The 27,735-nt window shown below is 40.9% G+C and overlaps 3 protein-coding genes across 3 annotated transcripts; 2 read left to right on the forward strand and 1 right to left on the reverse strand.

The window, feature by feature from the left end:
• Positions 1-1,655: 1,655 nt before the first annotated feature.
• On the forward strand, positions 1,656-2,732 carry LOC120798965 (chemokine XC receptor 1-like). Its single transcript, XM_040143764.1, has one exon. The coding sequence runs from the start codon at positions 1,656-1,658 to the stop codon at positions 2,730-2,732; it is 1,077 nt and encodes a 358-aa protein (XP_039999698.1).
• Positions 2,733-5,039: 2,307 nt separating this feature from the next.
• Positions 5,040-7,050, forward strand: LOC120799158 (chemokine XC receptor 1-like). The gene is made up of 2 exons (XM_040144105.1): positions 5,040-5,088; positions 5,269-7,050. The coding sequence occupies exon 2, from the start codon at positions 5,297-5,299 to the stop codon at positions 6,305-6,307; it is 1,011 nt and encodes a 336-aa protein (XP_040000039.1). The 5' UTR covers positions 5,040-5,088; positions 5,269-5,296; the 3' UTR covers positions 6,308-7,050.
• Positions 7,051-25,196: 18,146 nt separating this feature from the next.
• LOC120799239 (neurogenic differentiation factor 6-B-like) lies at positions 25,197-26,924 on the reverse strand. Its single transcript, XM_040144248.1, is given in 3 exon segments — positions 25,197-26,207; positions 26,596-26,793; positions 26,796-26,924. Coding segments are annotated over 3 exon segments (1,338 nt in total).
• Positions 26,925-27,735: the final 811 nt, after the last annotated feature.

Consider the following 27,735-nt stretch of genomic DNA (forward strand, 5'->3'; position numbering starts at 1 on the left):
TTCATTGTTGTTTATTGTTCAATTAATAGAAATAAACTCATAGAAAATAAAATCATAAAACATTGTCAGAGACTCCCAGCATGAGCAGAAATGATCCTAAAAACAGTTTACCTGTACTGTTAACCGAAAAAATGGATTATGTTTGTTTTTGTAATTCTGAAATTCCCATCACTTCCAAAGTGTAATGGGCTCCAAAAAACAAATACAAACAGTTAACAGGAACATGTTTTGTCCCATGCATGGTTGAATCATGTGTGTGGATGATCTGAAAATGATTTCTGTTCACCTTTGTGGTCAGTACTTAAGGAATAGTTCCTAATACACCAAGTTTTCACTGATATTTGCATAAAGGACTCTGGTGTGTGCACAGTCTATGTGGAGGTACAGTGCGTTTCCATATTTCTCAAGTATTTGTTGTAGTGGGGAGTCTCTCATGAGGTTGAACTTGACAATACTGAACTTAATGCAGTAATACAATGTTTTGTATTTTGTATGAATAACTTGAGGATTTTGTGAATGTTTTTTGTCATTTTTTTTCAACTAAAAACTGGTAATGTGAATATAGTGACCAAAGGGGTAGGGGCATGTTTGTTCATTTTACCCAGGCAGTCTCATGGGAATGTAAGACAGAAAAAAGTGTCTCTTCATTTTCAACGTAGATTCACTAAAAAAAACATATTTTATCAATTACCTCTGGTTTCTAGCCATTCAGATAGTTTTGGTTTTAAAGACAGTGTTGTGAACAATGTTTATGGAAAGTAATTTTTGCTACTGAAATGTTTAAATCCCCTGAAAACAGCTCTTTAAGTTGTTATTTCACTGGGCTCTCTCTCTCTCACACACACACACACACACACACACACACAAATATGTACATATATATATATATATATATATATATATATAGAGAGAGAGAGAGAGAGAGAGAGAGAGAGAGAGAGAGAGAGATATGACCATTATTGGCCATAAAGGAACATACTTATATATTACAACATCACACAACAGGCTGTGGCATTCAGACCATGACTGATTGATATTAAAGGACGCAAAGTCAGATGAGAAAACATTCCATGGATTGGGTCCATGGATTCATGTTATTGATAACAAATTCTGACCCTGGCATCTACTGCCTCAACAGAAATCCAGATTCATCAGACCAGGCTACATTTTGCCAGTCTTCAGCTGTGAGCCCATTTCATTTCTGTTCATGGCTTACAGGAGAGGAACCCAACGTGGTATTCTGCTGTTGTGGCCCATCCACCTCAAGTTTCGATGTGCTGTTCATTCTGATACTTTTCTGCTCATTACAGGTGTAAGGAGTGGTTATCTGAGTTACAAATACCAGAAGAACCACCAATCATGTTCATGTTCTGATGTTCAATGTGATCATTAACTGAAGCTCCTGCATCTGCATGATTGTTTGCTTTGCACTAATGCAGACAAAATTTAGCAATGTATCATGAGAATGATATACTGTAATACTTACATAATACCTAATGTAGTTTTGACAACCATGAAAACCATGGAAACCATTTTCACAATGCAATCATCTCATTCACTACTTTGTAATTAAGTCTGTGTAATTTGACATGTTTGATTTACCCCTCTAACAAAGTTTTTTTTAAATTTAGGTTTTTCCTTCTTGCTGAAGAAAAATGTCTACAGCTGAAGACTTTACGGTCACAGCTACCACAACCAACACCTATGACTCAGCCTTGGACACATCAACATTTGAATATTCCTATGACTATGAAGATGAAGTGTGTGACGAAACAAGTATCATGTCTTTTGGAGCGATCTTCACCCCAGTTTTCCTCTCCATTGTGGTGATCCTCAGTCTGTTTGGCAACATCCTGGTCATTGTGATTGTGGCCAAGTATGAGAATCTCAAATCCCTGACCAATACTTTCATCCTTAACCTGGCTGTATCGGATCTCGTCTTCACCACAGGTCTGCCATTCTGGGCCTACTACCACATGTATGGATGGACTTTAGGTGAGCCTGCATGCAAAGCAGTCAACTTTGTCTTCTATGTTGGCTTTTATAGCAGTGGTATCCTCCTCATTCTGATGACTGCTCATCGTTTCGTAGCTGTCATGAATCCTCTGTCCGACATTGTGTCAACCAGAGGCTTCTACAGTGTCCCAGTGTCTGTGATCGTTTGGGCAGCAAGTATCTTGACTGCCAGTCCAGCCTTCATCTTCACCAAAGTCCTGGGCCAGAATTACTGTGTATATGCAAATTCGTACTGGAGCTTATGGGGAATCTACCAGCAAAATATTCTCTTTGTAGTGAGTTCAGTGGTATTCGTTTTTTGCTATTCTCAGATCATATGCAGGTTGCTGCATCCCACTGCCAGAAGAAGAAAGAACAAAACATTAAGACTAATTTTTACTCTCATGGTTGTTTTCTTCGTAGGCTGGGCACCTTACAATATAGTAATATTTCTACAGTCATTGTATTTCGGGCACCAACAATCTGCTGACTCAGAGGCTTTAGCTGCAGTTTGTGAAACACACAAGCCACTGCAATATGGTTTTTACATTAGTCGAATTTTTGCCTATTCACACTGCTTCCTCAACCCTGTATTTTATGTGTTTGTGGGGGTTAAATTCAAAAACCACTTGAAGAAAATGCTGAAGAGCTTGGGCAACAACAAAAGCAGCATCCGCAGTAGACAAAGCAGACTTACAATCACATCACTAACAGGTAGGGAAGAGTTATCGATGTAGTTGATGCAGTTCTCCATGTAGATCTCATTCAAAATGACGTTGACATTTTTAATAATGCAAATAACTACAGATCCAGGTTTGTAACAGTTTATAATAGTAGTAATAGTATATGATTGTTACTTCTGCATAGGAGGTTATGTATTCACCCGTGTCTGTTTGTTGGTTTGTTTGTTGGTTTATTTGTCAGCAGGGCATGGGCCAGGAAAGAACCCACTAAATTTTGGTGCAGATCTGTTTAAAGGGGTGGAACCAGGAATTTTTTATCACCTTTCCTTAACATTGTGAGATTGTGAGATGTGCATTTTCCGCCATGGCGGAGATATGCGCTTCACTGAGTGCCAGTCTACTTTACTTACTATTTCTGTTTTTAGAGTTTACAGAGAGTGGTATGAAACACAAAAGTAAAACCTGTGAGTGGCAGTTCTGTGGGTGAAAAAGCTTTGTAGATGAGACAGGTCAAAGGAGAATGGCCAGACTGGTTCAAACTGACAGGAAGGTGATACACTCAAATAACCATGCGTTACAGTGCTATGCAGAAGAGCATCTCTGAACACACAAAATGTCTCTTGATCTCTGCTGAGGCTTGCATATTGTAGGGTCAGAATTTAGCGTCAACTCCATAAATCCATGGACCCAACCTGCGATGTGTCAACAGCCAAGGCTGGTGGTGATGTAGGGAATATTTTCTTGGCACAAATAAGAGCCCTTATTACAAGTAGAACAGCTGAGTACTGTTGCTGACCATGTGCATCTCTTTAGTCTACTCATCTTCAAATGGCTACTTCCACCAGGAAAACAAGCCATGTCACAAAGCACACATCATCTCAAACTGGTTTCATGAACATGACAACGAGTTCAGCGTACTTCAATGGCCTCCCCAGTCACCAGATCTGAATCCAGAAGAACACCTTTGGGATATAGTAGAATGGGTGATTGGCAGCACGAATGTGCAGCTGACAAATCTGCAGAAATTATGCGATGCGATCACGTCAACATGGTACAGAATCTCAAAGGATTGTTTCCAGGACCTTGTTGAATACATGTAATTAATAAGTCAGGATGTCATGGACTCAAAGAGGAGTCCTACTCAGTATTAGAAAGGTGTACCCAATAAAAGTGGCCCCTGTATGTATAGGAAGTATGAGAAGTAAAACTTTTATTCAACAGCTGTGATATATACTGTACAGTGTTTCATCTTTAATTTCCTCTAGTAGTTAAGTTTGGTTATCTACTTTCCAATCAAAATGTGCTGATGATAAAGAACAATAAGCCCTGTATCTCTGTGTAAATATACATGTGATTTCAAATTCATGCTGATGAATTGATCATGTATCATATTAGAGATTATATAACTGTATGTACTGGATGTGATTCACTTTGATTAACTGCATTTTTATTTTGTATGTTCATATAAAACATTTGGATCAATTATTTTAAATTTTCACCTTCATTTTCAGTAGTCATGGATAATTATTTAGAATTTATTTGTTAAAATGTTTATTTTCACTTCATTTGGGGATTCGCTGCCATTCTTCTCTGTATATCCTCTTGAGCTCTGTCAGGTTGGATGGGGACTGTTGGTGGACAGTCATTTTTCACATCTTTCCAGTGATGTTTGATTAGGGTCACTGTCCTGTTGGAAGGGGAACCTTCTGCCCGGTCTGAGGTCCTGAGTGCTCTGGACCAGGATTTCATTAAGGATATCATTGTACTTTGCTCCGTTCAGCTTTCCCTCAACCCTGACCGGTCTCCCTGTCCCTGCCACTGAAAAACACCCCCACAGCCTGATTTTGCTACCGCCATGCTTCACCGTTTTGATGGTATTGGGCAGGTGATGAGCTCTGCCTGGTTTCCTCCAGACATGATGCCTAGAATTGAGGCCAAACAGTTCAATTTGGATTTCATGAGACCAGAGAATCTTGGTTTTTTTGCAGTCTCAGAGTGTAAGTGCTTTTTCGCAAACTCCAAGCAGTATTTCATTTGTCTTTCACTGAAGAGAGGCTTCCGTCTGGCCACTCTGCCATAAAATCCAGTTCGGTGGAGTGCTGCATTGATGGTTGTCCTTCTAGAAGTTTCTAAAAAACTGTTTAGGCTTTGTCATTATGGGGTACTGAGTGTAGATTGATGAGGGGAAAATTACTTTAAATGAGTCTAGCATAAGGCTGCAACATAACAAAATGTAAATAAAGTGAAGGGGTGTAAATACTTTCATAATACACTGTATATTCATGCTCCAAAGGGCATTCTGAATCAGCATTTCTGACTTAATGTGAAACAAAAAGGGGAACTATGGTTTTGCTCATACCACAACGTTTCTTTCACAATTCAGTGCAAGACGTGCCGGCTGATGTCCAAGGTAAGTTGCCTAGTACTTATCATAACTGCTCTCTATATTTAGTTCCTAAATACCCTCTACTTTTTACGTATTTTACAAGGAATAGTGTTTTTGAAAAAACAAATTGTTAAAAGGTTATACAAATCTGCTCTGTCTTATTTAATTTTTGCCAATTTTAGTTTTGTGCTCATGTTTCCCTAGAAAATCTACATTGGTGAACAAGTCCACAATGGGCAACACAAGTGTGAACAACAGTGATAAAGTGGTATATTTGTGTGATGAGATATTTGACTTTGCAACCATCAGTGGTGTCTTCTTCATCTTGATCTTCATCTTCAGTGTCGCAGGCAACGGTCTCCTCTTATGTGTTCTTCTTTTTTACGAGAACCTGAAAAATGCCACAAATCTATTTGTCCTGAACCTGGCCTGCTCTGATTTGGTCTTTACTGTCACACTTCCATTCTGGGCCACCCAAATGCTTCACCACTGGGTCTTTGGGGACATTTGCTGCAAACTGATGACTGCGGCATACTTTGTTGGTTTGTACAGCAGTATCATTCTACTGACTGCCATAACTTTGGATCGCTTCATAACAGTGGTACTGAAGTACTGGCCAAGCAACCAAGTAAGAAGGCAGAGGTTTGCAATGGTTGCCTGTGCAGCTGCCTGGGTCATCAGCATTGCTGGATCCCTGAGTGATGCTGTTAAGGTAAAGGCTGAAAAACACAATATTCCTGTCACATGTGGTCCTCCCTCTGATGACCCCGATGTCAAGCTGGGATATTATCTCCAAGTGTCACTGCTTTTTTTCCTTCCATTTTTCATTATTGTTTTGTGCTATTCTGCCATCCTCAAGACAGTTTTGCAGTCTTCAAACAGAAAGAAGCACAGAACTGTTGTGGTGGTATTATGTATTGTTGCAGCCTTCTTCATCTGCTGGGGACCTTACAATGTTATGCTCTTCATCTTGCCTTTTTATGAACACATAAGCTGTAATGCACAGGAACGCTTGATGATCGCCTATCATATTTGTCAGATACTAGCTTTTTCTCACTGCTGTATGAACCCTCTGCTGTATATGCTCTCACAAAAGTTGCGGGAACACCTTTTGCATCTTTTTTCCTGTGAGAAAGTGCGGAGGAAGAACAGCGGGAGAGTCACCGGCCAATGGACTGTTATTCAGCGTGCAACTTCTGTGACACAGAACTCTGCTGATATGTTGGAACTACGCTCACTATAGATATACACTTTTAAAATGACACATTGCTTCAGTCTCCAAATGCTTTGGAATGCAGTTTTTCACTTTTTAATTTTATTTATATTATTCATGTTTCCTTAAAAATTAGTGTATACGTACAGGTGGGTGACAAATCAAAGGAAAACGAACATAAAGTGTATTAGTAAGGTGTTGGGACACCAGGACCCGGCAGAACAGCTTCAGCGCACCTTAGCAATCATTCTACAATTCTCTGGAGAGATGGACACCATTCTTCCAAAAGATGTTCCCTCATTTGGTGTTTTGATGATGGTGGTGGAGAGTGCTGTCTTACGCATTGTTTCAAAATCTCCCATAGGTGTTCGATTGGGTTGAGATCTGTGATTGTGAAGTCAATAGCATAAGATTCACATCATTTTCATACTCATCAAACCATTCAGTGACCCCTCGTGGCCTATGGAAGGGGGCATTGTCACCCTGTTTCTGCATTAAATTTTCAGGTTTTTCCTTTACTTTGTCACCCGTCTTTACTTTGTCAATCTGTTTACCGTGTATATATATATATATATATATATATACACACACACACACACACACACACACACACACATATACACATACATTACATGCCACGTAAATGCATATGTGTAAAAAGAGCTCAAGCATGTCAGTAGATATGATAATGAGCGGGAATTCTGTTTTCCCTGCTGCACTTTCTCAGCCTTTATGAATGAACTTTGCTTCGCTGTTACTGTAATGTATTTAAATAAAATTTAGCTGGACTCCAGTTTAGCTGTTTTCACAACTGTTTTTTTTTTTTTCAACCAAATGTTGTGACACATTATGGCGGGGCAGATTATAAAATCTGTAGTGCAAGTACTTTTCTCTGGGGAAGTCCAAGAACAGGAGTGAAACTGTCTTACAGTTTCACATCGAAAGAAAAGATAGAAGGAACAGACAATAATGTTCAGTTTTTGTTGAAACAATTGTAGAGAGGTTTTGATTCGGCTGTATGATCATATTGGAGAATGTATTTTGTGAGGCTCCTGAACTCTATTGCATTATACAATGCTGTTATTTAGGCAAACCTCACTGATATAAATGTGGTGGACAAAATATTAGACATACCTGCCAGTATAATACAATACAAATCAACAGTGTCGCAAACTACAGCTTCCAGAATGACAATACACTTGGATCAACACCTTTCTAAAGCAGTTTCAATAAAAACTGATTATAACTTTCATGACGGTAGGATTTGTCACAGAACTGTTGTATTAGACTGTGTTAGTTTTTAGCTAGGTCTACCTAATTCTCTGACAAATAGTTGAGAGTTGTGTGGAAATCACCAACAAGTAAACAATGGTCTTGTGACAGTGTCCACTATGACTTCAACATGCTCAGTGACAACAGTGAAATCCGCTTGCTAGAATATCAGGCTGAGATAAAATCGGCGTTTCATCTCTTCTCTGCCTCATCGTCTGCATAAGGAGGAGCTTCTTTACTGGGGGTGAACAGCTGCGTTGTGTTCCTCACTGCCATGTCATTATGTTGCTTCATGTCTGTGTGCACAAGCCTCCAAAAATTTCCTCCTCATGGCTGAGACATATGTGCTGCTGCAAGCGGTAAGGTATCGATGAGTTTTGTGGCAGATGACATCTACATGCAGACTGGCCTTTTCTTTCTAATACCCTTCATTATTATTACATCCTGTTATGTCCACACTTGGATAACTACCAAACAGTGTAGGATAAACAGAGATCAACAGGCTTCAAGACTGACTTTAGAGATTACTGTTGGTTTATTACTTTGATTGGCACCATATATTATCACTCTCTTTATACAGTCCCTGATAAGGTTTGATGTTCTGAAAAACACAGTTGTATGGTTACCGCACTATGTGGGTGTACATTGTCGCACTGCCTTACTTCCACTGCTGTCTGAACCTGTTCCATGTATTTGGAGCACAGTGACACTTCATCCCGAAGGAAGAGACGGGAGACAGACCCTCAATTCAATGGCAGTCATCCCTTATCTTAATGGATTGGTTCAAAACATTTTCACCGACTGACTTTTAACATTTCAACTAATTTGTTTTAAAAGGAGAATCTTGTCAAAGGGGTCTTAAATAAGCTTGTTGTCTACTTAAACTAGCACTAATACATGGGCGTTGCACATGTAGACATCTTATCCTGGTTTCAGAAATCTGGATATGTTCCCTGGATTACTCTAACAGCAACCGGGATACTGTGGCATGTAGAACACCCCACCCAGTTTTCTGAGCATTTCTTGTTGGTAGCCTACCGAACACGTTGAGAAATCAAGAAATATTGCAAACAGATGAGCAGAAACCTGGATGCTGTTATTACCATGTATATTGGGATAACCACGAATAACCAGGTTTCTCATGTTCCAAGTAAAGGCCATATGTTTATGATAAAAACCAGTATATCAATGTGTGTATGAACATACTCAATGGTATCCTGCTAATACACTGAGGTTACACAACATATTCAGGGCAAAAAAATCTGCATTTTCCACCATTTTCCACCATGCAGAAAACACTGAATTAAAGAAGAGGCATTGTTCTTGTATCTCAGTGTACAGCAAGTTCTAATATAATGTAATATAAGACTATTATTAATTCTAGCATAACTCTGTTTGGCTGCTTAGCTTTTATATACTAGTTAGCATTTTCAAACAGTGTGCTTTCACTTTTAGCAGTACTTTCAGGATGAGGGCTAACAGTGTGCTTGGCAAACATACAAAACTTCCCCAAATCGGACAGAGCCGCTAATGTTACGACACACTGATAGCATCCAAGAGTAGCTTCCACACTGTGTGGAAATACTACATAGTGGTCGTCCCAGTTGTGGACAGGCTGTTCTTTATAACTTAATCTTTAAACCCACAAACTAAGGTAGTTATATGATGAAATGTTAACTCTTGGGCATGAGCTTTAGATCACATTGTTATAATGATTTAACTGCACTGAACAGATCGACCCACAAGATGGCAACAAAAAGGAATCGTTCTGTCAATTTTAAAAATGAAAAAACAATCTTAGTAAAGAAACTATGCGATTTCTGGTTAATTTGCTTAATGCTTATTTTAATCTCAAACTTTGATGTCAATGTGATAGTAGTTTATGTTTACATGGTGATACTGTGCACAAAAAGACAAATGGTCCTTTACAATCGTAATATTGTTAAACAGGCAACTCTGCCCTTTATGTCATGCATACTGTAATATAATAAAATATCTTAAAGGCATAATCTGTAATCCAAGTCAAAATAAAAGGGTCATTCCATCCCAAAATTATTGATTATGAACAAAGAGATAACCAACATTTACTTATTATTAATGTTTTATCCTATGATTATGTTATGATTAAATCATATTTATAGGTAAAACAAGCCTTTGTTTTGATTTAAGATAAATTACACACAAATTGTTTATTGTTCATCTATGACTCAAACTCTTATGTAATTTATGTGAATATACCTTAAATTTGTATTGCATAAAATCACAGTTAAGGCCTTTCATACAGGGGAATAGGTCTATTCTCAAGACATGTTCTCGCTTACAAGCTGTATGTCAAATATTATTACCTGCAGATAAGATGTTAGATTTCTGTCCACATCTGTTTAGTCTCTGTCTTCATATGTGCAAGCACCAATTAACCAGGTTATGTTCCCACACGGACCCACTGTATCTGCAATAAAGCAATTCTGAATCTTGTAAATTTATTTCTTCCTCTTCTTTTTTAAATATCAGCCTGGCCAATATGTTAGACTGACATTGTCTCTGACACAGAATAAACGAATTAGCTTTCAGCAGCAAGATCCATAATATGTAACAAAACAGATTATGTCTTTATGATTAAAATCAGTCAGTCAAGTATTTCTAACTCAACATCCAGGTACTTTTGGTTGCTTTTCTTTCAAGTTATGTTTTTCAGAAATTCCAACAGAGTGCTGTATTATTTCAGCAATTAAAATATTGCATGAACCATTTTTTCCCCTTTTTCTCTGGTCCGGATCTTTTGACTACATTACATGTTATGTGTTTCTCCAGAGCCCTGTCAGTACATTTTGAACATGGCTGAGTAGCGCGGCCCTGATGGCTCCATGGGGGGTCCAGAGAAGAGTGTATAGGGACAGCTCAGTGGGCCACTGTAACAGCACTCATATCTGTCTCTGGGGGTAGATTAAGCTTAATTAACTAAACCATCCAGCACGCTTGGATGAATGGATACAAGTCAAGGGCAGAGCAGTCACGGGTGTGTTCACACATTCTCTGGCAAGCACCAGGAGAAGGGTTTTGTGCCGAACATTATCAGTGTGTGTGTGTGTGTGTATTAGCGGCAAAATAATTGATACTGTAGCTACAAAGTTGTGTGTATAGGTCAGCAGTAGTAATGGCCTCTATTTAGCCTTGTAATGTGTCTGTACTCAGTAAACACAAAATGCCAGTGACTTATTTACAGAGAAGATTCAAACCTGCATTGCACATATGAGATGCAGCTCATCCCACAATCCTGCATATGGTTCCTCATAATACTGCAATGTATGAGTGTCTCCAAACAGCTTTTAGACTTATCTGCACCCTAGAAAAGGAAAGCAATCAAACCTCTGTGATATCACATCTTACCTTCTCGTTGCGGAGCCTCAGTTGATGAATAGGCTCAAAATATGCTTTCAGTCCCTTGTTTTTTATATGCGTGAAAGGTAAAAATGCAGGAAGTTTATTGTACAAATTAATAACATCAAAGACCATAGAGAAAAGACCAAACCAGAAAAAATCCATCCTACAGAGCCTCAACAGAAAAGACAAGCTAAGGCATCCCATTTCTTATCTTCGAGTCAGTACGATCTCTTTTCGAAGATCATTTTCTTAGCAAATGATGTTGTTGTTCAATCCTGCTTTTAGCCACAAGCTAAACAGCTGTTGTTGTTTTCTTATGTAGTCTCTGCTACTAGCCCTCCCTGGCCCTAGCATTCACTCCCTGCTCTTCTTTTCTCCAGGGCAACTCACCCTCCTTTTTTCACATTGATATCTCTCCTTTAATTCCAGTTATCTATAAGGATAATTACTCCAACCATATGTGAATTTAATTGATGCCTTGCAAATGTGTAAATGTGTGTGTCTTATTGCTTGTTAATCTGGACTGTCAGGCAAATGTGTGCAAATCGATTAAGTGTGTCAGCCTTACCATTACAAACAACTGTTTTAGTGAACAAATATAGACGACTTAATCCTTGTATGACATACACTGGCATGTATGACATTTCCCTAATGCACCTCATCCTGATGGAATTTGTCATGGGAATAAAATGTTTTCAAAAAAAGGATTAGATCCACTGCTTAACACACACTTACAATACACGTTAATGCACACACACACATCTTTGCTTTGCTCAATCACACACGCAGGGTGACATGTTTTGGGATCCATTCTTTAAAAAAATGTACACTTGATGGTCTTAAATGATAACCCTTGTCTCATGCTGCATCTCGGCATACATTTCTCCACTGTGATTCTGCATTTCTCCACTAGAGGGGACATGGGTATTGGCATAATGCTGCTTGTTTCATTATTACTGGGCCACATTATTGATTGTAATCTGACACACTTTCCATAGAATGAATTAAGACAGAAATGTACGCTCTAATGGAATGACAAAAAGATTAGTAGTCCTTCCAACGACCTTAACTGCTTTAATGCATTTTCATCTTTTCTTTTGTTGATTGAACAACTTTTTTTTGGCAGGCATTGTTTTTTTAAACACAAATGTTACACAAAGAGCAAATGCAACCTGTCTCTACATTTCCCACACCATCACGTCTCTATATTTTAGGGTCACCCTCCTCTACTTACCTGCTGTTGTCAGATAGAAAAACACAGTGATTAACTACCACGGAGACTTAATTAACAAATCAAACATCTGGATATTCAGACTAGGCCTACTGCAAAGCCTTAGCTGCCTCTTGTTAGACTGGCCATTTGATGTATCAAGCAGTGTGTCCTGATGTTTCTTTCTCAATTTTTCCCATCTGGCTTGTTTTGTATCTCAACTTTTTTCAGCTACTCTTATTTTGCAACTCTCACTTTTTAATGTTGCTCATTAGAAGTATTTCATGGCTACGTGGTATTGAGGAAGACTGGACAATGATTGGAGTAGGACTGTGGACAAGAACAAGGACCTTGAGGCAACATAACATAACATAACATAACATAACATAACATAACATAACATAACATAACATAACATAACAAAGTGTGGGAATATACAAGAATTTTACATGGATAAAATTACAGATGTCTAAATAGAAATTATTTGTTAGAGGTATAATAAAAAAAATGTTGATCTAGTTATGATTTTAGATGTGCACATGTGGCTTATTGAGAAACCATTATGTGTAATTTAATTTTCACAGTAAAGAGTCACCTACCTGTACCAAAATAGAGTAAACTTTCTGTTAAAATTTGAACCAGAAAACATAGCATTCAACTATGTTATTATGACGGAAATTTGTCATTTGAGTGCTGAAACTTCTCCAATGTGCCTGCATCACTAGTACAGACTCTTTGTACTTGGACTGAAACAACAAATTAAGGTTGGAGTAGCCTTGTAAACTACTGATAAGCGATATAATCCAGTTTTACAACTGGAATCATTTACATTTACTTAACTTTTTCTTGCGGTATTGTATAATTTGGTTGATTCAGCACACAGCATTACCCATGGTCTAATAACAGCCACTTGGAAAAACTAATTTGTGTTACAGCAAATATGGAAATCAGTGGAAACACTGTGGAATATAAACCATGGAAGCACCAGTACCAATGCTGAAACACTGATAAAATGAGACCTATGTCCATGAATGTATTGCCCCATATATTGTAGGGTTTGAGTCTTAGCTTCATGCCCCCCTCATTTAGTGCAAACTTATGATCGATAGACATATGACGATCACAGTTTTAACTTTCTATTCCACGTGCCTTTATTTCAAATTGGGACTGATTTACAAATCAGTCCTTTAAATTTGTTGGAGGAGCCCAATAAGTTGGGTGAGAATCAACAGGATAATTTGAGCCTGATTGCAAAGTTTTAGCTTTTATTAGTTGAGCCACATTTGAAGAACAGGACCTAGATGTTATACTTTATTACTGTCCACATCTGTTTAGGATAACAGAACATATCATAGCAGTGCATTACAGTATATTAAAGTACATTACAGTACATAACATTATGAATAGGATTAGAACATACATTTATGTGGCCATGTATTACAGATTTGACCGTTAATTAAGTGAAATACTGTTGCTGTGTTCCCGTGCAATTTATTTTGCTATTTGCTTAGTTATTTATGTATCCATATTTTAATTTTATACCTACCAACATTACATGACATAACATGACATAACATAACATGTTTTAGTCCAAAGTGCTTTGCATTACGATGAATGAAAACATTTTTTAGCTTGGATCGTCCCAATGAGAACTGGATCTCCAGACCTGGCACTAACTCTTGAATGCTCTACCCACTGAGCTAATATCTTACAGACCGTGCTTTTTGGCTTACCCTTCCTTATCCTCGGGCTGCACCAGCTGCTGTCTACCTCCAACCACACTCCACGCCCCTGATATGTTGTCCTCTACCTGCCTCGACCCTCCTCCTCCTCATTTGTAGGTGTTCTATCCCCCTTTTTGGCTGCAACTTTCCAAAAGGTGAACAGAAGTGATTTTCAATAGCACCGTGCATGACTAATGGTGAAAACATGTTAAAATCATCGCAGAAATGTCCTTGGGAAGACAAATGAATTTTCAGCAGAATAATTAACTTAATTAACAAATTTGCATGCATATTCATCAGGGCCATTGAAGTCTTTCCAGCTCAGCTTGATGAACGTTGCTGTGTAATAACCAGCTCATTTACATTCTGCCATCCACTGCCATTTGTGTGGATTACCGAGAAAAGGCAAAGTGTGTGTGGGAGCGTGTGTGTGCATGATGCTAGGGGTGCACTGTGCACACACTTTCCTCTTTCCCTTAACATGTCACAGAGAAAGCTTGATAAATTGATTTGACATACTGTTTTGTTGGATATACACCCCAATATTAGACCCAGCTTCCCCTCCTTACACTCACACACACACATACTCACACACACACACAAACACACACACACACACACACACACACACACACACACACACAAACATAAATGCACACTAATATAAAGGGGGCATTCATAACGCACATATTCATACACACATACCTTGTGTGAATGTGACTGATAGGGGCCTGACTTTGTGAGTGTGTGTGTGTGTGTGTGTGTGTGTGTGTGTGTGTGTGTGTGTGTGTGTGTGTGTGTGTGTGTGTGTGCTCTAAACCCATATCTCCTTGCATCCTCCTCCCCCATCTCCCCTCAACCCCCATCTCTCTGGTGGGCAGTTCTTGGCACCGATCCTGAGTCGTAAACCCTCCTGGGTTGCCAGACTGTGTGTTGTTGAAAACGTGAGGCCCTCCGTACCCCCTCCCCGTCTCTGCAGGGCAATCTTTAAAGGCAGCAAGGTGTGACGGCACAGACTGGCAGCTTGGCAGCCATGCCCGAGGATACCAACACTCCGTCAGACGTGAACGGGCACCATCACATGGGCTCGCCTAACTAATACGCTCGCTGTAGATGTGCCTTTCTCATGCCTCATCTGTGCATTCAGAGACAAAGGAATTCATTACTAAAATTTCACACGGCGTTGTTTTGTGATTTTTCTGGGATATAGTTAATTGAGAATTTCACACGAGCTAAGGTAACTGAGGGAGAGCTTATCCAAATGAGTTCGGAAAAGCTAATTACACTCAACTTGGCTGTATGTGCCCTTCATCTGGTTGGGCAGCGAAATACGGGAAAACTTATTTTACGGAAGTTTGTGCAGCATATTTCTCTAACAATACGTTTTTCATTCTCGTCATGGATTTTTCATCCAATTTAGGTGCTACTGAACACTGTTCGGAACAGACACTTCCCAGCAGGTTACTCACCAAACTGTAGAAACATACAGAAAACTGCTGCACCAGTAACATTGTCTTACCAACATAACAAGGAATGCAAAGCAAATGCTTTTGCACCTTTAACATAAGCAAGATGGTGCTCTGTCCCGAGATTTTCAGGACCAATTATCACATTTATTCAAGAAAGAAAAAAAACATAAAAAGCATCACCTGACATAAAAACTTGTGATATTCAGCATACTTTTTTCCCTTTGCTTCTGTGATACTTTCATCTACACTTTTTATGCAGACATATGTGTGACACTTGAGGCTGTTATCATAGCTGGAAGTGTGAAAGAGAATTGTTGCAGTAATATGCTGCTCTTGAGTGTTGTGACAGGAAAATGCTTTTCAGATACAGAATTGGCATTTTCAAGTCTCGTCTGACACAACAGTGTTTGTTTTCCATACTGATAACAGCGAGGCCAGGTTTGCACATTATTTACTCCAGAAATGCTTTGATGGATTCTTTGGAGAATAAGTTGTGTGATAAATTAAATCCTTTGCTTATTGGAAGACTTATCGCATTTTTAATGACATGTTTTACTTATAAAAAAATCTCATTCATTGTGTTGTCTGACCCTCTTCATTTTGAAGCTTCCACTGAAGCAAGACGAATACGAAACACAAATGGACCATTAAACTGACCTTCAAACTGGGCCCTATGAAAATCAAATGGCTGTCCCCACACTGATGGTGAATTTACACAACTGCAGCTTTTTTCCCTCCAGTGAAAAATATGAAAAATAAACATCAGATGCTCGTTTTCATGATCCCCCTTTTTGAAGTAAAAACAACTCTCGCAGCTCGAGTGAATAAATCTATAAAAGCTTCGATCACAGAACATGAAAGGAGGGTTTGCGTGGATGGAAACAGCACCTCTCCCCTGCGAACTTGTTTTTCTGGCGCGCTGATGTGATTGTTGCGTTTCAATAATAGCTGCAGCACATTATTGTTAAAACTTGTCGTCTGATCCCTGGCTAAGCCAAACACACACAGGCCCACGCACACGCACACACACAGTCCTGTTTTATCAGAGACATGTATGAAAATAAAACAACACCTGGATTTGCCATGAAGGGATGAGGATCATGCCTTCCAGGTGGATCTGCAGTTTTTCTGTCTGTGGAGTCTGTTGTTTCCACAAACATTAACAGAAACGCACATTTCCCACATTAGCTACAGAACTTGGCCAAGTCCATCAGAAAATAAAATCTTGTAACTTCTTTGTATCTCTTCTTTTGAGGTAGAGGGAGGCCTTATTTGACGATGGCACCGTTTGATGGTGCAATTGATGGGAAAGTTCTGAAGAAAGTCCCAAAGCCTCAGAGGAATTTGATTACCTCCATCCATTATCTGCACAGTGAGCAATCGCAAGGCTCACCATCTGTCATCCGTTTCATTTGCATCGTCAACACCTGCCCTGCCTGTTTATGCCTTCACATTTTTTAGAAGCTGCCTTTCATGGCAGGGAAAAATGTTGACTTTTCCTTCTAAATACATTAATTCCACAAGTTCAAAGAACATATTGATCGCAAACAACTTGGTTTATGTCTAATAGAATTTGGAAACTCTCCGTTTTATTGCTAGAGATTAAAAAAAAAAGAAAAAAGATTCCAGCTGGTTTCACAGCTCAGTGAGCAATTAAGTGTGTCGTGTTAAAGATAAACTGATGTAAGATAAATAGATAGATAGATAGATAGATAGATAGATAGCTCACTCAATTTCCATATCACACCACTTCCTCCTGTTTGTTACCAACAAATTATGCTGCATACACTCCCTCTTCTCTCCCTCCTTCCCTCGCTCCCTCCTCGATCCTCCCCCATCCATCCATCCCGTCTCCCATATCCCCAGGTGGTGTCGACGGCTCCGGGGCCCATTAGCGACAGAATTCCTGCCTCCAGCAGGCCATGCGTGTCCCGAGTGACACATTTTTGGACCAGCACCAAGAATCCAACCCTCTGCAGACAGCTCACTTCCCTCTGCAGTCACCACAGTGTGTGTGTGTGTGTGTGTGTGTGCGTGCGTGTGTGTGTGTGTGTGTGTGTGTGTGTGTAATTTGTTTGTGTGTGTGTGTTATTGAGAGAGAGAGAGAGAGAGAGAGAGGAGAGAGAGAGAGAGAGGGAGAGAGAGAGGCCTTGCAAACACAGCATGAGTCCCACAGGAAATGCTTGAAAGGCAGTTTGGGCCAGATTGGTGATGGCGCAGAATGGACCAGAATACTAAAAAGAAACGCAAAGATATTCTACAGTAGACAGATCATACATCGATAAGACAAGTCTCCTGCCAGGTCTGGACATTTGTTACAGTTGTAACCACCACTAAAATCTTCCATCGTGCATCTGCGTGTCTTACAGCTGCTTAGAAGTATTCCCTTTCATGGAAAAATTGAAATGGATTTTGCCGATGCACATTGTTGTTTGTCGATGGCCCTTGCCAGCTGATGCTTGTGTACCAAAGGGAGGAGAACTACTTCAAAATGAGATTTTTCTTCATTTTTTGCATGCATTCACTACGGTGAAAGGTTCCACCGTAGTGAATACCTCATCTGAACTGATCTACACAAGTGATATTTGATGGTCGATCAAGGTTCTTATTAATCATAAAGAGGGGTGATTATGAAACAAGTTAAGAAAGAGCAGTAAGACCTTTTAGTATAGATATTATGAATGGATTCTTTCTCCATACTAATAGATAGTTAATTATGTACTTAATGACTCCTCACAAAGCGCTATATAATTAGTCTAGATGAGCCGAGAAAGTTCCTACTTGTTCTTACATGTTTAATGTTGGTGATTTCTCATTTCCAAATGGGAATGTGGGTGATGGTGGTGTAACATTAGTCTCTGCGGGGCTCCAGAAAGGTACTAATATCTATCTATCTATCTATCTATCTATCTATCTATCTATGAAATGAAACACTTCACAATCTGCAGCAATGAATAGAGCAAAAATAGAGTATCCCATTTCTAGACATAATCCAAGCTTTCCACACTCGGTGTGTTCTTGGAAATTGTGGAGTGACAGTTTTTACACTGCACAGCACAATAGTTCATTTGCCCTGCAAAAGATATGTCACTTACTCCGAAAATTTAACCCATGACTCAAATGTAAGTATATTCACCAACACGTGCATCACCGCCACCACCAATGAAATGTCCCTTTGTTAAGCTTAAGTCAAATGACTAATGCCTGTCGTGTAAATGGTCTCGAAATAACAGATCATGATTTGCTCCTGTAAACTAAATTTGAATTGGATTTACTGACACTCCATCAGTCATCCAAGTTTTTTAAGACGATGCCAGTTTTCTGAGATTACTGTACGGAAACAGTTCAAGGTGAAAGGTTGTGACAGTTGGTTTTAATATTTTTTGCATGTGAGGATTTACACAATTAGCATGCCGATGAACACATCTGAGAATAACACAGTTCATTAGAAAAGCATAGTTTGATCCATTTTGACTACAGATCCACACACAAAGCATCACTGGATTATTTGAAAATATTTTACTGATACATTTGGATTATGTGTCAAAGCAACAACAACAAAAAAACGCATAAAGTGAGCTGTGGACTTGAGAACTGAACACAGTGTTTTGAGACAATTGGTTGTACCCAGGACACTGAGAAAAGTAGTTGTGAACCATAAAGTGTCCATGGATATGATGCAAGATAAACTTATAATAAGTTGTCTAACAAACAGGAGGAAGTGGTGGGATATGGAAATCGATTGATCTATCTATCTATCTATCTATCTGTCTATCTGTCTGTCTGTCTGTCTATCTATTTGTCTGTCTGTCTGTCTATCTATCTGTCTGTCTGTCTGTCTATCTGTCTGTCTATCTATTTGTCTGTCAGTCTGTCTATCTGTCTCTGTGTCTAACATACACCGCAGTGGAGTCATGACTACCAGATGCTCACATTCACAGTCAAGGGATTTGAAACCACCTCACCCAGTGGCACAGTCTGCCCTGAAATAGGGTGTTGCTGGGGTGTCAGAGGATCACACCCCTTTATGCTTCCCACCTGCTCCAAAACCCACCCTATACTGTCTCATGTTGTAGCCGCACACACTCTCTCACACAAAACACACACACACACACACACACACACACACACACACACACACACACACACACACACACATATTAACATACACCCAGCCAGAGTACCCCTATAGACAAAGAGCACAAAGCACAAAGGTGATGTAGTGACAGATGCTCCTGTTACATACTTAGCATATCTCCTCCTCCAAAATAGTGCAATTGCAGGAGTTGGTCTGCCGCTCTCACTCCATGGAAATCATCAGTGCTACTATTCGTAACTCATTAATTTCCACTTTATCTGACAGATAAAAGCAGCTCTTAAACCACAATCCTTCACCCAATATTTATCTAATCTTACCAAATATTATAATTAATGCCTCCGTCTCTCCTCTCTCCTCCAGGCCAATGTATTCCCCCGCAGCTCTCCCTCCCTCCCTTCCTGTCTAACCTTTCAGTGCCAAGTTCACAGATAGAGAGAAAGTACTTCCTGTGAGAGGCCGGGCCGGCTGCCAGAGAGACTGATCCACCAATCTGACACGTTAATGAGATCCTGGCCCATAGTACTGTAGTGTCAGGCCTCCTCCACTGCAGCATCAGCCCTGTCGTGACCTGCAACACACACACACACACACACACACACACACACACACACACACACACACACACACGCGCGTCTCTACTCACATGTGTAATTTTTTCACACATGCACCCACAGAAATACAAGCACAAATGCCACTCTCCCCCCACACACACAGATACACTCATACACACACACACACACACAGATACACACACACACACACACACACACACACACACACACACACACACACACACACACACACACTCTCTCTCACACACACACTTTGAGAGGGGGGTTCAGCTCCTTAAATCTGTCTAATTAAAACACCAAATCCCTCTACTCCCCTCACCCACCAACCCAATCCTCGCTTCCCAGCAACACACACACACACACGCTCGCACCCCCACCCTCCTCCATCCCCACTGCCACCACCCTCGATTCCGCAGGAGAAATGATTATTAGGAATTTAATGGGGGAACGTTTCCCATCCCACACCATCTGGGGCTTGGGAATGGCACAAAATTTGAGGATGCTTGCCGACGTGGCGGGGAACATTATTTTCATTTTTCTTGACTGGTGCTCAGATTTTCAGACATTGCAGGAAAAAGGCTCCTGATTACAATAAATTATCATATTAAATTGCAAAAATAAAATACAAAGACGAATTTGTGTTTGTTTGTCTATATTGAGTGATTGCACAAAACTTTTCCGAACTTCTGAGCGGATTCTCGTCATTCTGCAACTTATTCCTATAGAAACACAGTCTTTGTTTTGCAATAATTATGACACCATGTCTCGGATTGCAAATGCACCTCTATACGATATATATCCATTCCTGTCCTTCACCTCCCACACAGAGCTGGGCCATATGCTCCCTCTCTCTGTCTCTCTCTCTCTCCCTATACTTTTTTCCCCCTCTCGCGCTTGTTCTCTCTCCACCCAGCTTAATGAGCTGCATGAATGTAGGGGTACGTGTACACTTTTGACCCAGTGCTAAACTGCTGCACGCCGCCCCGTGGATCCTATGGGTCTGAAACAACCCCCCCCCCCCTCCTCCTCCTCCTCTCCCCCACCTCACCCTTGTGAGCCTCCACGCAAGGCCCCAAGAGGGATTCTAACACCAAAACACACACATGCATAGGCCTACATATGTTTACATGCACACAGCCGGGAAGAAAAAGCATTAAGACTGACAAGGTGAGAATCTTAGTTAACGGGACAAATAGGGCTGGGTGGTGGCTCGAAGGATGGGGGGATAAAGAGGTGCTTTAAGGGCCCCAGAGGGATCCGCAGCAACCTGGTCCTCTAATTTTATGATTAGACAGAGGAAGAGAAGGATGAGTGAGGGAATGAAGACAGTAAAACAAGCCTTGTCTCAAAAAAAAAAAAAAAAATCCCAGTGTTTGCAATTTTCTCATAAGAAAAACATTTCCTAGATCAGCTGAATGTCCCAAATATTCCTTTCTTGATTGCTGGATACACAAATCACCAAAAGCAACATTTATTTCATAATCAAAATGAGACAAATTCCAACAGAGTCTGAAATCATTTGCAGTTGCGTAGACTGAAGAGTTGGAAAAAAAGGTGGAATCTACGCTTGTTTGTGTGATCTCCACTGAATAAGCAGCTAAAAACGGATCCATGTTTCCTACCAGAAGCTTCCACCAGGCATTCGTTGATGCCTCTGATTTTCTTCTTTGTCAGTCTTTTGATGCAGCCATTACATTTGGCCTAATTTTATATGTTTGCCAAGATTTGATCTTCATTTCATTTGTATCTGTAAATACAGTGTAACCAGATATGATGAGAGTAATGTAACATTACATCACAGTGTCACAGCCCTGAAATGACTCTCCCAGTAAACTACAGAGAGCAGCGCGACTTGAGGATGATTTTCAACTCCAAATCTGTCGGATTTTTTCTCACGAGTTGATCTTTTTACAAAACAATATTAATCAATACTTAAAGTTGACTTGTCTCTTTCCAAGTAAACGAGTTCGTTCTGGTCGCAGCTGCAGCAAAGCCATGGCAGTAAATTATTGCCCACCCTGGAAATATTGCTATTGGGGGTTTCTGAGTAGTCAAATGTAATTTGATTGGCACGTTTCTTCCTCTTGTTAAGGTGAGCTTGCTTTTCTAAACAAATATCAGACTGGTCAGACCCCTGCTTTATCTAAATAAAATTACAAACAGGTTGTCAGTGTCTTTACAGGCAGGCAACATTATTACTCTGTCAGGGTCTTAGAGGTCTTTAAGGTGACTGCGATGCTGCATGTTTTTACTGACACACGTGGCTGCACCTTTACTGCCAGAGATCAACGCAGCACTTTAACGTCAAAAATACGGATTTTGCTCCGATGTAGTTTTAAGAAGGACTGATGAATCGGAGATTCCATTTCTTTTTTTGTAACTTAGATAAGAGCATAGGCACTTTAGTCAAACGTTTAAACGACCAGCATCAGCCTGACAAACGGTGTACCGGGCCTTAATACTGCAAAAAAAAGGAGCGTGAACAGGTGTGTGTGTGTGTGTGTGTGTGTGTGTGTGTGTGTGTGTGTGTGTGTGTGTGTGTGTGTGTGCGTTTTTAACAGTGGCTAAAAAAAATTGACGGCGCGGAATGACTGTATGTATAAAGCAGATCCTCCAGCCGATGATCACACGCGGAAACCTCAACGATATAAGCACAAATAAACGACTTTTTCCCCACGTAATTCCGTCGCTCGACCTCGCTCGCTCTGACTATATGAAACGATTTAATACGGCCCGTTTCTCTGGCTCCTCTGACCCGTTAAAACATCCCGCGAGTGACAGGGAAGACGCGGCTTTAGCCTTCGTTACATTTCACACGCGGTGCTCACAGTCAGACACAGGCCCGGGAAGCAGAGTCGCAGGGCTCCTAAAAAAAAACACGGAGAGAAAGAAACGGGGGGGTGATCGCCTTCCCCTCCAAGCAGCGAATCCGTTGGGATTGCCCGTACCACCCCTCTCCGGTAACTGGGAGGACTGGGATCAAGTGTCTGGGCTCCCTGGCTGGCGTCCAACGCCTCGTGGGCATTTCTGACACAAATCAACCACCTGATCAACTGGAAATTGCGTCAAATTATTTCGGCAATCCTCTCCCGGATGAGGCTTTTCAAAACTCTGCACGACAGCTGCCTGACGTTCCTACAGCGCTGTATTCTAACATCGGCTGTCTGATTGAAAAGTTAAAACATCGGTGTCGACATAGGAAAAGAATTGGGTTTGATTGAAATGTCTGTCTATGGTTTGAAACCTCGACATATTGTGGTAAAATTCGGGATATTCCTCATCTTTATGCTGCTTCGACACTGTGCTGGTTTACCACGGGCCTCCGAGGCACTGTGTCACCGCAGCCTCGGAGGTTGCACAAGATTTTCACACGATTCCATTTCTGAGAAAATAAACAAACAAATAAATAAATAAAATTACGCCCGGGGCTCTTCTACCTTGATTGATTTTTCTAACAATTTTTTTTTTTTTTTATTATTGCCGTCTGCTGTCGATCATTTCCACAGAAAGCTGAGGAGCAGCCTCTTCAGTTTATTGCGACAAACACATCACAAAACATAAACACATTACTTCACGAATATTTCGATCCATAACGAGTTTTCTGGGAGTGCGGTGTGTGAGTTTAACTGTGTGTGTGTGTGTGTGTGTGTGTGTGTGTGTGTGTGTGTGTGTGTGTGTGTGTGTGTGTGTGTGTGTGTGTGTGTGCGTGTGTGTGTCAGATCCGTAACTGCAGAAGTAAATTAGAGATATCATCCAATAACCATTCATCATTCGGGTAAAGTTACAAAATCAACAGGATTTATGAGAGTACAGTCACCAGCATTGTGCAGAAACACACGAAGTGCATCACAGTTGCTCCTCGGCGGGAACAAGGAAGTGTAAAAAGTTCACGTCAAACTTTCGAAAACTTTCATTTCGTTGCATATTGATGGTCGTCATCTCTCTCTTTTTTTTTAAGGCATGTTAATCGGATTCGTATCGTTTCCGAAACATTTTGTTCACCTCACACAAAATGATTTTCCTTCCAGTGCTCGACTCTCAGCTGCAGCGAAATATACAACAATGAAACATAAACAAACTTGAGATGTCAATGGAAATTCACATAAAAGGGTAACACCGTTGAATTTTACAATATCGTTTTATAATATATTATGCACATTCAAATTGACGGACTTAAATAAGCTTAAATAAATAAATACAGTAATAATTTTACATTCACCTCGTTACCACACTATTTACTCCAAATACAAATGCATGTCATTTTTTTCAGTTTTTTTCCCCATAACTTCCTGCCTTTACAGGACCAATTCGGATGACATCATCAGCAGGTCTCCTCAACGCATGCACGTCTCCAAATTGGCCTTTTTCCTATAATTAATTTTGCGTAATTGTCATCATTGTAACTAGATATTTGATTATGAGAAACGCCTTGCGAGGGGGAATAGACATATATATATTTTTGTCGAAGCAAAGATTGCATTTGGCTGTCTTGCATAGCTCAATTGACCTTTATTGCTTACAGACTGAATTTCTCACGTCCAATCGTGTCTCAGCAAACTTCAGTGATGAAGTGAAACCCCTTTAGATTCTTCTTCCCCGGTTGTTTGATTCAACTGATTTTTGTTTCGCCACGGAAGTCATTTGAATGACTGAAAATAAATTGTCCACCGTATCAGTTAAACCACATCGTTGCCGTCATCTGCAGTGCTGCCATTAACAAACAAATATAAATATGCTAATACTCTGTGGCTGTAAACTGTTCGCTCAAAACCTGCATCTTTAACAAATTACTCTACAACTGAGCCGTAGTGGCTTTTCATTGAAATCCGATATGTGGCAATGAGCCATTAAATCGTAATTTTCTTAAAACGAATCAGAAGATCTCCCTTCAGATCGAGGTCATTTCATTCGCTTCCAAATAACCTTCCTGTGGTGTCTTTTTTTCCTGCCTCACATCGACCCAAATTTATTGGACCAAGAATTGAGACCAAGTGAAGTCGTCATATATAATTTGCAGGCTTTTACCGTGTTTCAAAGAAAAATAAGACTGAATATTTAAAGCAAAATGACTTGTTAAAATGGGCATTTTTGCAGTGCATCAGCTTGTCTGGAGTCCATTTCGTTCCACTCTCGACATCTGCGGGGGGAAATTGCATCGCTTTATGAAACTTGAACTTTGTCCAGCTGATTGATTAATTGTGGAAGGAGCCATTAACTTCCCCTTGTGCTTGGAAGGACTGGCTGCGGACGTGCAGATCGTAGGGGAAACGGGCCTCTGGGGAGACTCGGTACATGGAGCTGTGCGCAAGAGCCGTGCGCCCCGGCGCACTGCAGTAGCGCATGCCATAGTGGCTGCTTTTGCCGTAGTCTGGCGGATCCTCGTGTTTCAGGGAGAAAATCCCGTTAAAGTTCATCGGGGGGCTCAGCTGGCCGTCGAAATGCGGGCTCCCGCTCTCCGGGGACGGGTTCTCGTAGTAGGGCTCGTAGGCGCCGCTGTAGCTGTAGTGTCGGAAGGGTTTGGCGCTGCTGTCCAAGCTGCCGCCGCTGTGGCCGGGGGGCGTGTTCATGTCCGAGCCGGGGTACGAGTACATGGCGTCGTAGGGCGATCTGCCAGAGAACATGACCTCCCCGTTGTGGTCAGTGAGGAAATTTCTCGCGTTCAGCTGCAAACAACCGGCCACCAAGTTGGTTGTGGGCTGAGATAATCCTTTGCACAAAGTCTGTACGAAGGCGAGGAGGTCCGGTCTCTTCCCTGCGCTCAGAGTCTCTGACAGGGCCCAGATGTAGTTTTTAGCCAGTCTGAGGGTCTCAATCTTGGACAGTTTTTGAGTTTTGGAGTAGCACGGCACAACTTTGCGCAGGCTCTCCAGCGCGGCGTTTAAGCCGTGCATCCTGCTGCGCTCCCGGGCGTTGGCTTCCTGGCGCCGTAGTTTGGCCCTGTCCATCTGCTCCTTGCCGGGCTTCTTTTTCCGGGGGCCTCGCTTTTTTGGAAGCCCGTTCTCATCCTGGTCGTCCTCCCTTTCGTCCTCCTCTCGCTCGGACATGTCGTCCTCGGCCTCCCTCATGTCTGCGTGGGACCTGTCTGGGTTGTGTGGTCGCTCCTGCTCCAGGCTCTCAGGTAAGCTTTCACGGGGATAATTGGCACCGAACCGCGGCTCACACATCATATGAGGTTCCTCGAAGGGCAGCGTCAACATTATTTCCTGCGAGATCAAAGCGAAAACATGAACTATAAGTGCAGAGTACATGCCGACGTCTTTGGAAGGTTGTCAGTTAATTACCTTGTGAATGAATCCTCCCAAGGGGAAGAGGAACAAACCGGCACGCAAGGCCAATGTCACAGCTCGCTATCTTTTCAAAGACACTCAACTTCATTGTCTTTGGACTTGTGAAAAAACAACCTTGGTTTAAGCCTTTTATTACATTTTGTTATTTTTTGATGTAACATTGTAATTGTCTAGTTTGGTATTTTGTTTTTTTTGTTTAGTTGTTTAGTTGTTTTAAACAGAACTGCAGATCATTCTATATACATTTTTAAGTATGGATTTAACTCTGAAGCAAATCCCATTAGGGGTCAGCAAACGCAGAGACAATATAATACAAATGCTACTAACCTCTGGTCAGCGTGCACCTTGCATGATCCCAAATATCTCCTCTGAATCTGCGCTGCAGCTTCTTGTCTTGCAAAAACCGCAAATTAAAGCCGCGCACCCTCTTTTCTCTGCCTCGCTGTATTCTGCTCTTCCTTCTCCTCTCCCTCTCCCTCTCTCTCTGTCTCTCTCTCCCTCTCTGCCTGTCTCTTCCCTTTCCCTCTCTCTTTGAGGAATGACACTCATGCCAACAGCGGGTACCCATGCCATCTGCCGCTGACGTCTTGTGGCAGCCGAGACCACGTGTTCAGCGTCCCGCGGGACCTCCATTCCGTACCGATCATCTGGCAGCTCCGGTAATGGGCACCGGGAGGCCCGCGTTTACCGTCAAAAACACAGACCGGAGAGGGATAACAACTAAAATCTGCTTCTCCCCGTGTAAGAAAGATGAATTAATGTCTTATTATCCGGGAAACATGGAGGAGAGTTTTGCAGGCATTCTCAACAGGTGAAAGAGACTTCAAATGAGTAAAATGAAACAGAAGATAATACACGAGCTAAAACTGGATTAAACAAAGTAAAGAGGAGACTAAAAATTGTAGTGCAGCTCAAGATATGAATAAACAGACCCATTAAAGTTTCCAATTTAATGAGAGACAGTGGAAGAAGACAAAGAATTAAGTTCAAAAGACCATGAGAAATGTTGGGGAGATTGTTCCAGATTGCTGTCCCTTCACATTTGGTTTGGACTCTGTACATATTTTGGCCCTGCACGGCCCCAAGTTTAATTTTCATAGTAAACTTGACTCTAGAATGTGTTTTTTTTTTTTTTTTTAAATCTTTGTTTGTAAATCATGAAAATACAGCAATGCAAAAGCTGGAATACGTGCACAGTTAAATGCACAAAGGGAGGTAGAGAGCTTATGTCTTCTACAAACACCTCCCCTGATCCAATTACATCCAATTCAACAAATTATGAATTGGGAGCTGAAGACAAAAGGCATGTCTGGACCAAGAGAGCTTCAATTATACAGAGATACAGTATACTCCAGTCTGTTAACCCTAATGTTCTGTTGGAGGTCCTGGACACCCCTGGGACCCTTTTTAACAGCTCGACATACAAACAAGAGAGGTGTCGTCA

The sequence above is a fragment of the Xiphias gladius genome, chromosome 14, assembly GCF_016859285.1.
Source record: "Xiphias gladius isolate SHS-SW01 ecotype Sanya breed wild chromosome 14, ASM1685928v1, whole genome shotgun sequence".
NCBI classification, from domain to species: domain Eukaryota; kingdom Metazoa; phylum Chordata; class Actinopteri; order Istiophoriformes; family Xiphiidae; genus Xiphias; species Xiphias gladius.

What these genes read in the sequence shown, in the direction of transcription:
- LOC120798965 (XM_040143764.1), top strand. Translation starts at nt 1,656, where the DNA reads ATGTCTACAGCTGAAGACTTTACGGTCACAGCTACCACAACCAACACC.
- LOC120799158 (XM_040144105.1), top strand. Translation starts at nt 5,297, where the DNA reads ATGGGCAACACAAGTGTGAACAACAGTGATAAAGTGGTATATTTGTGT.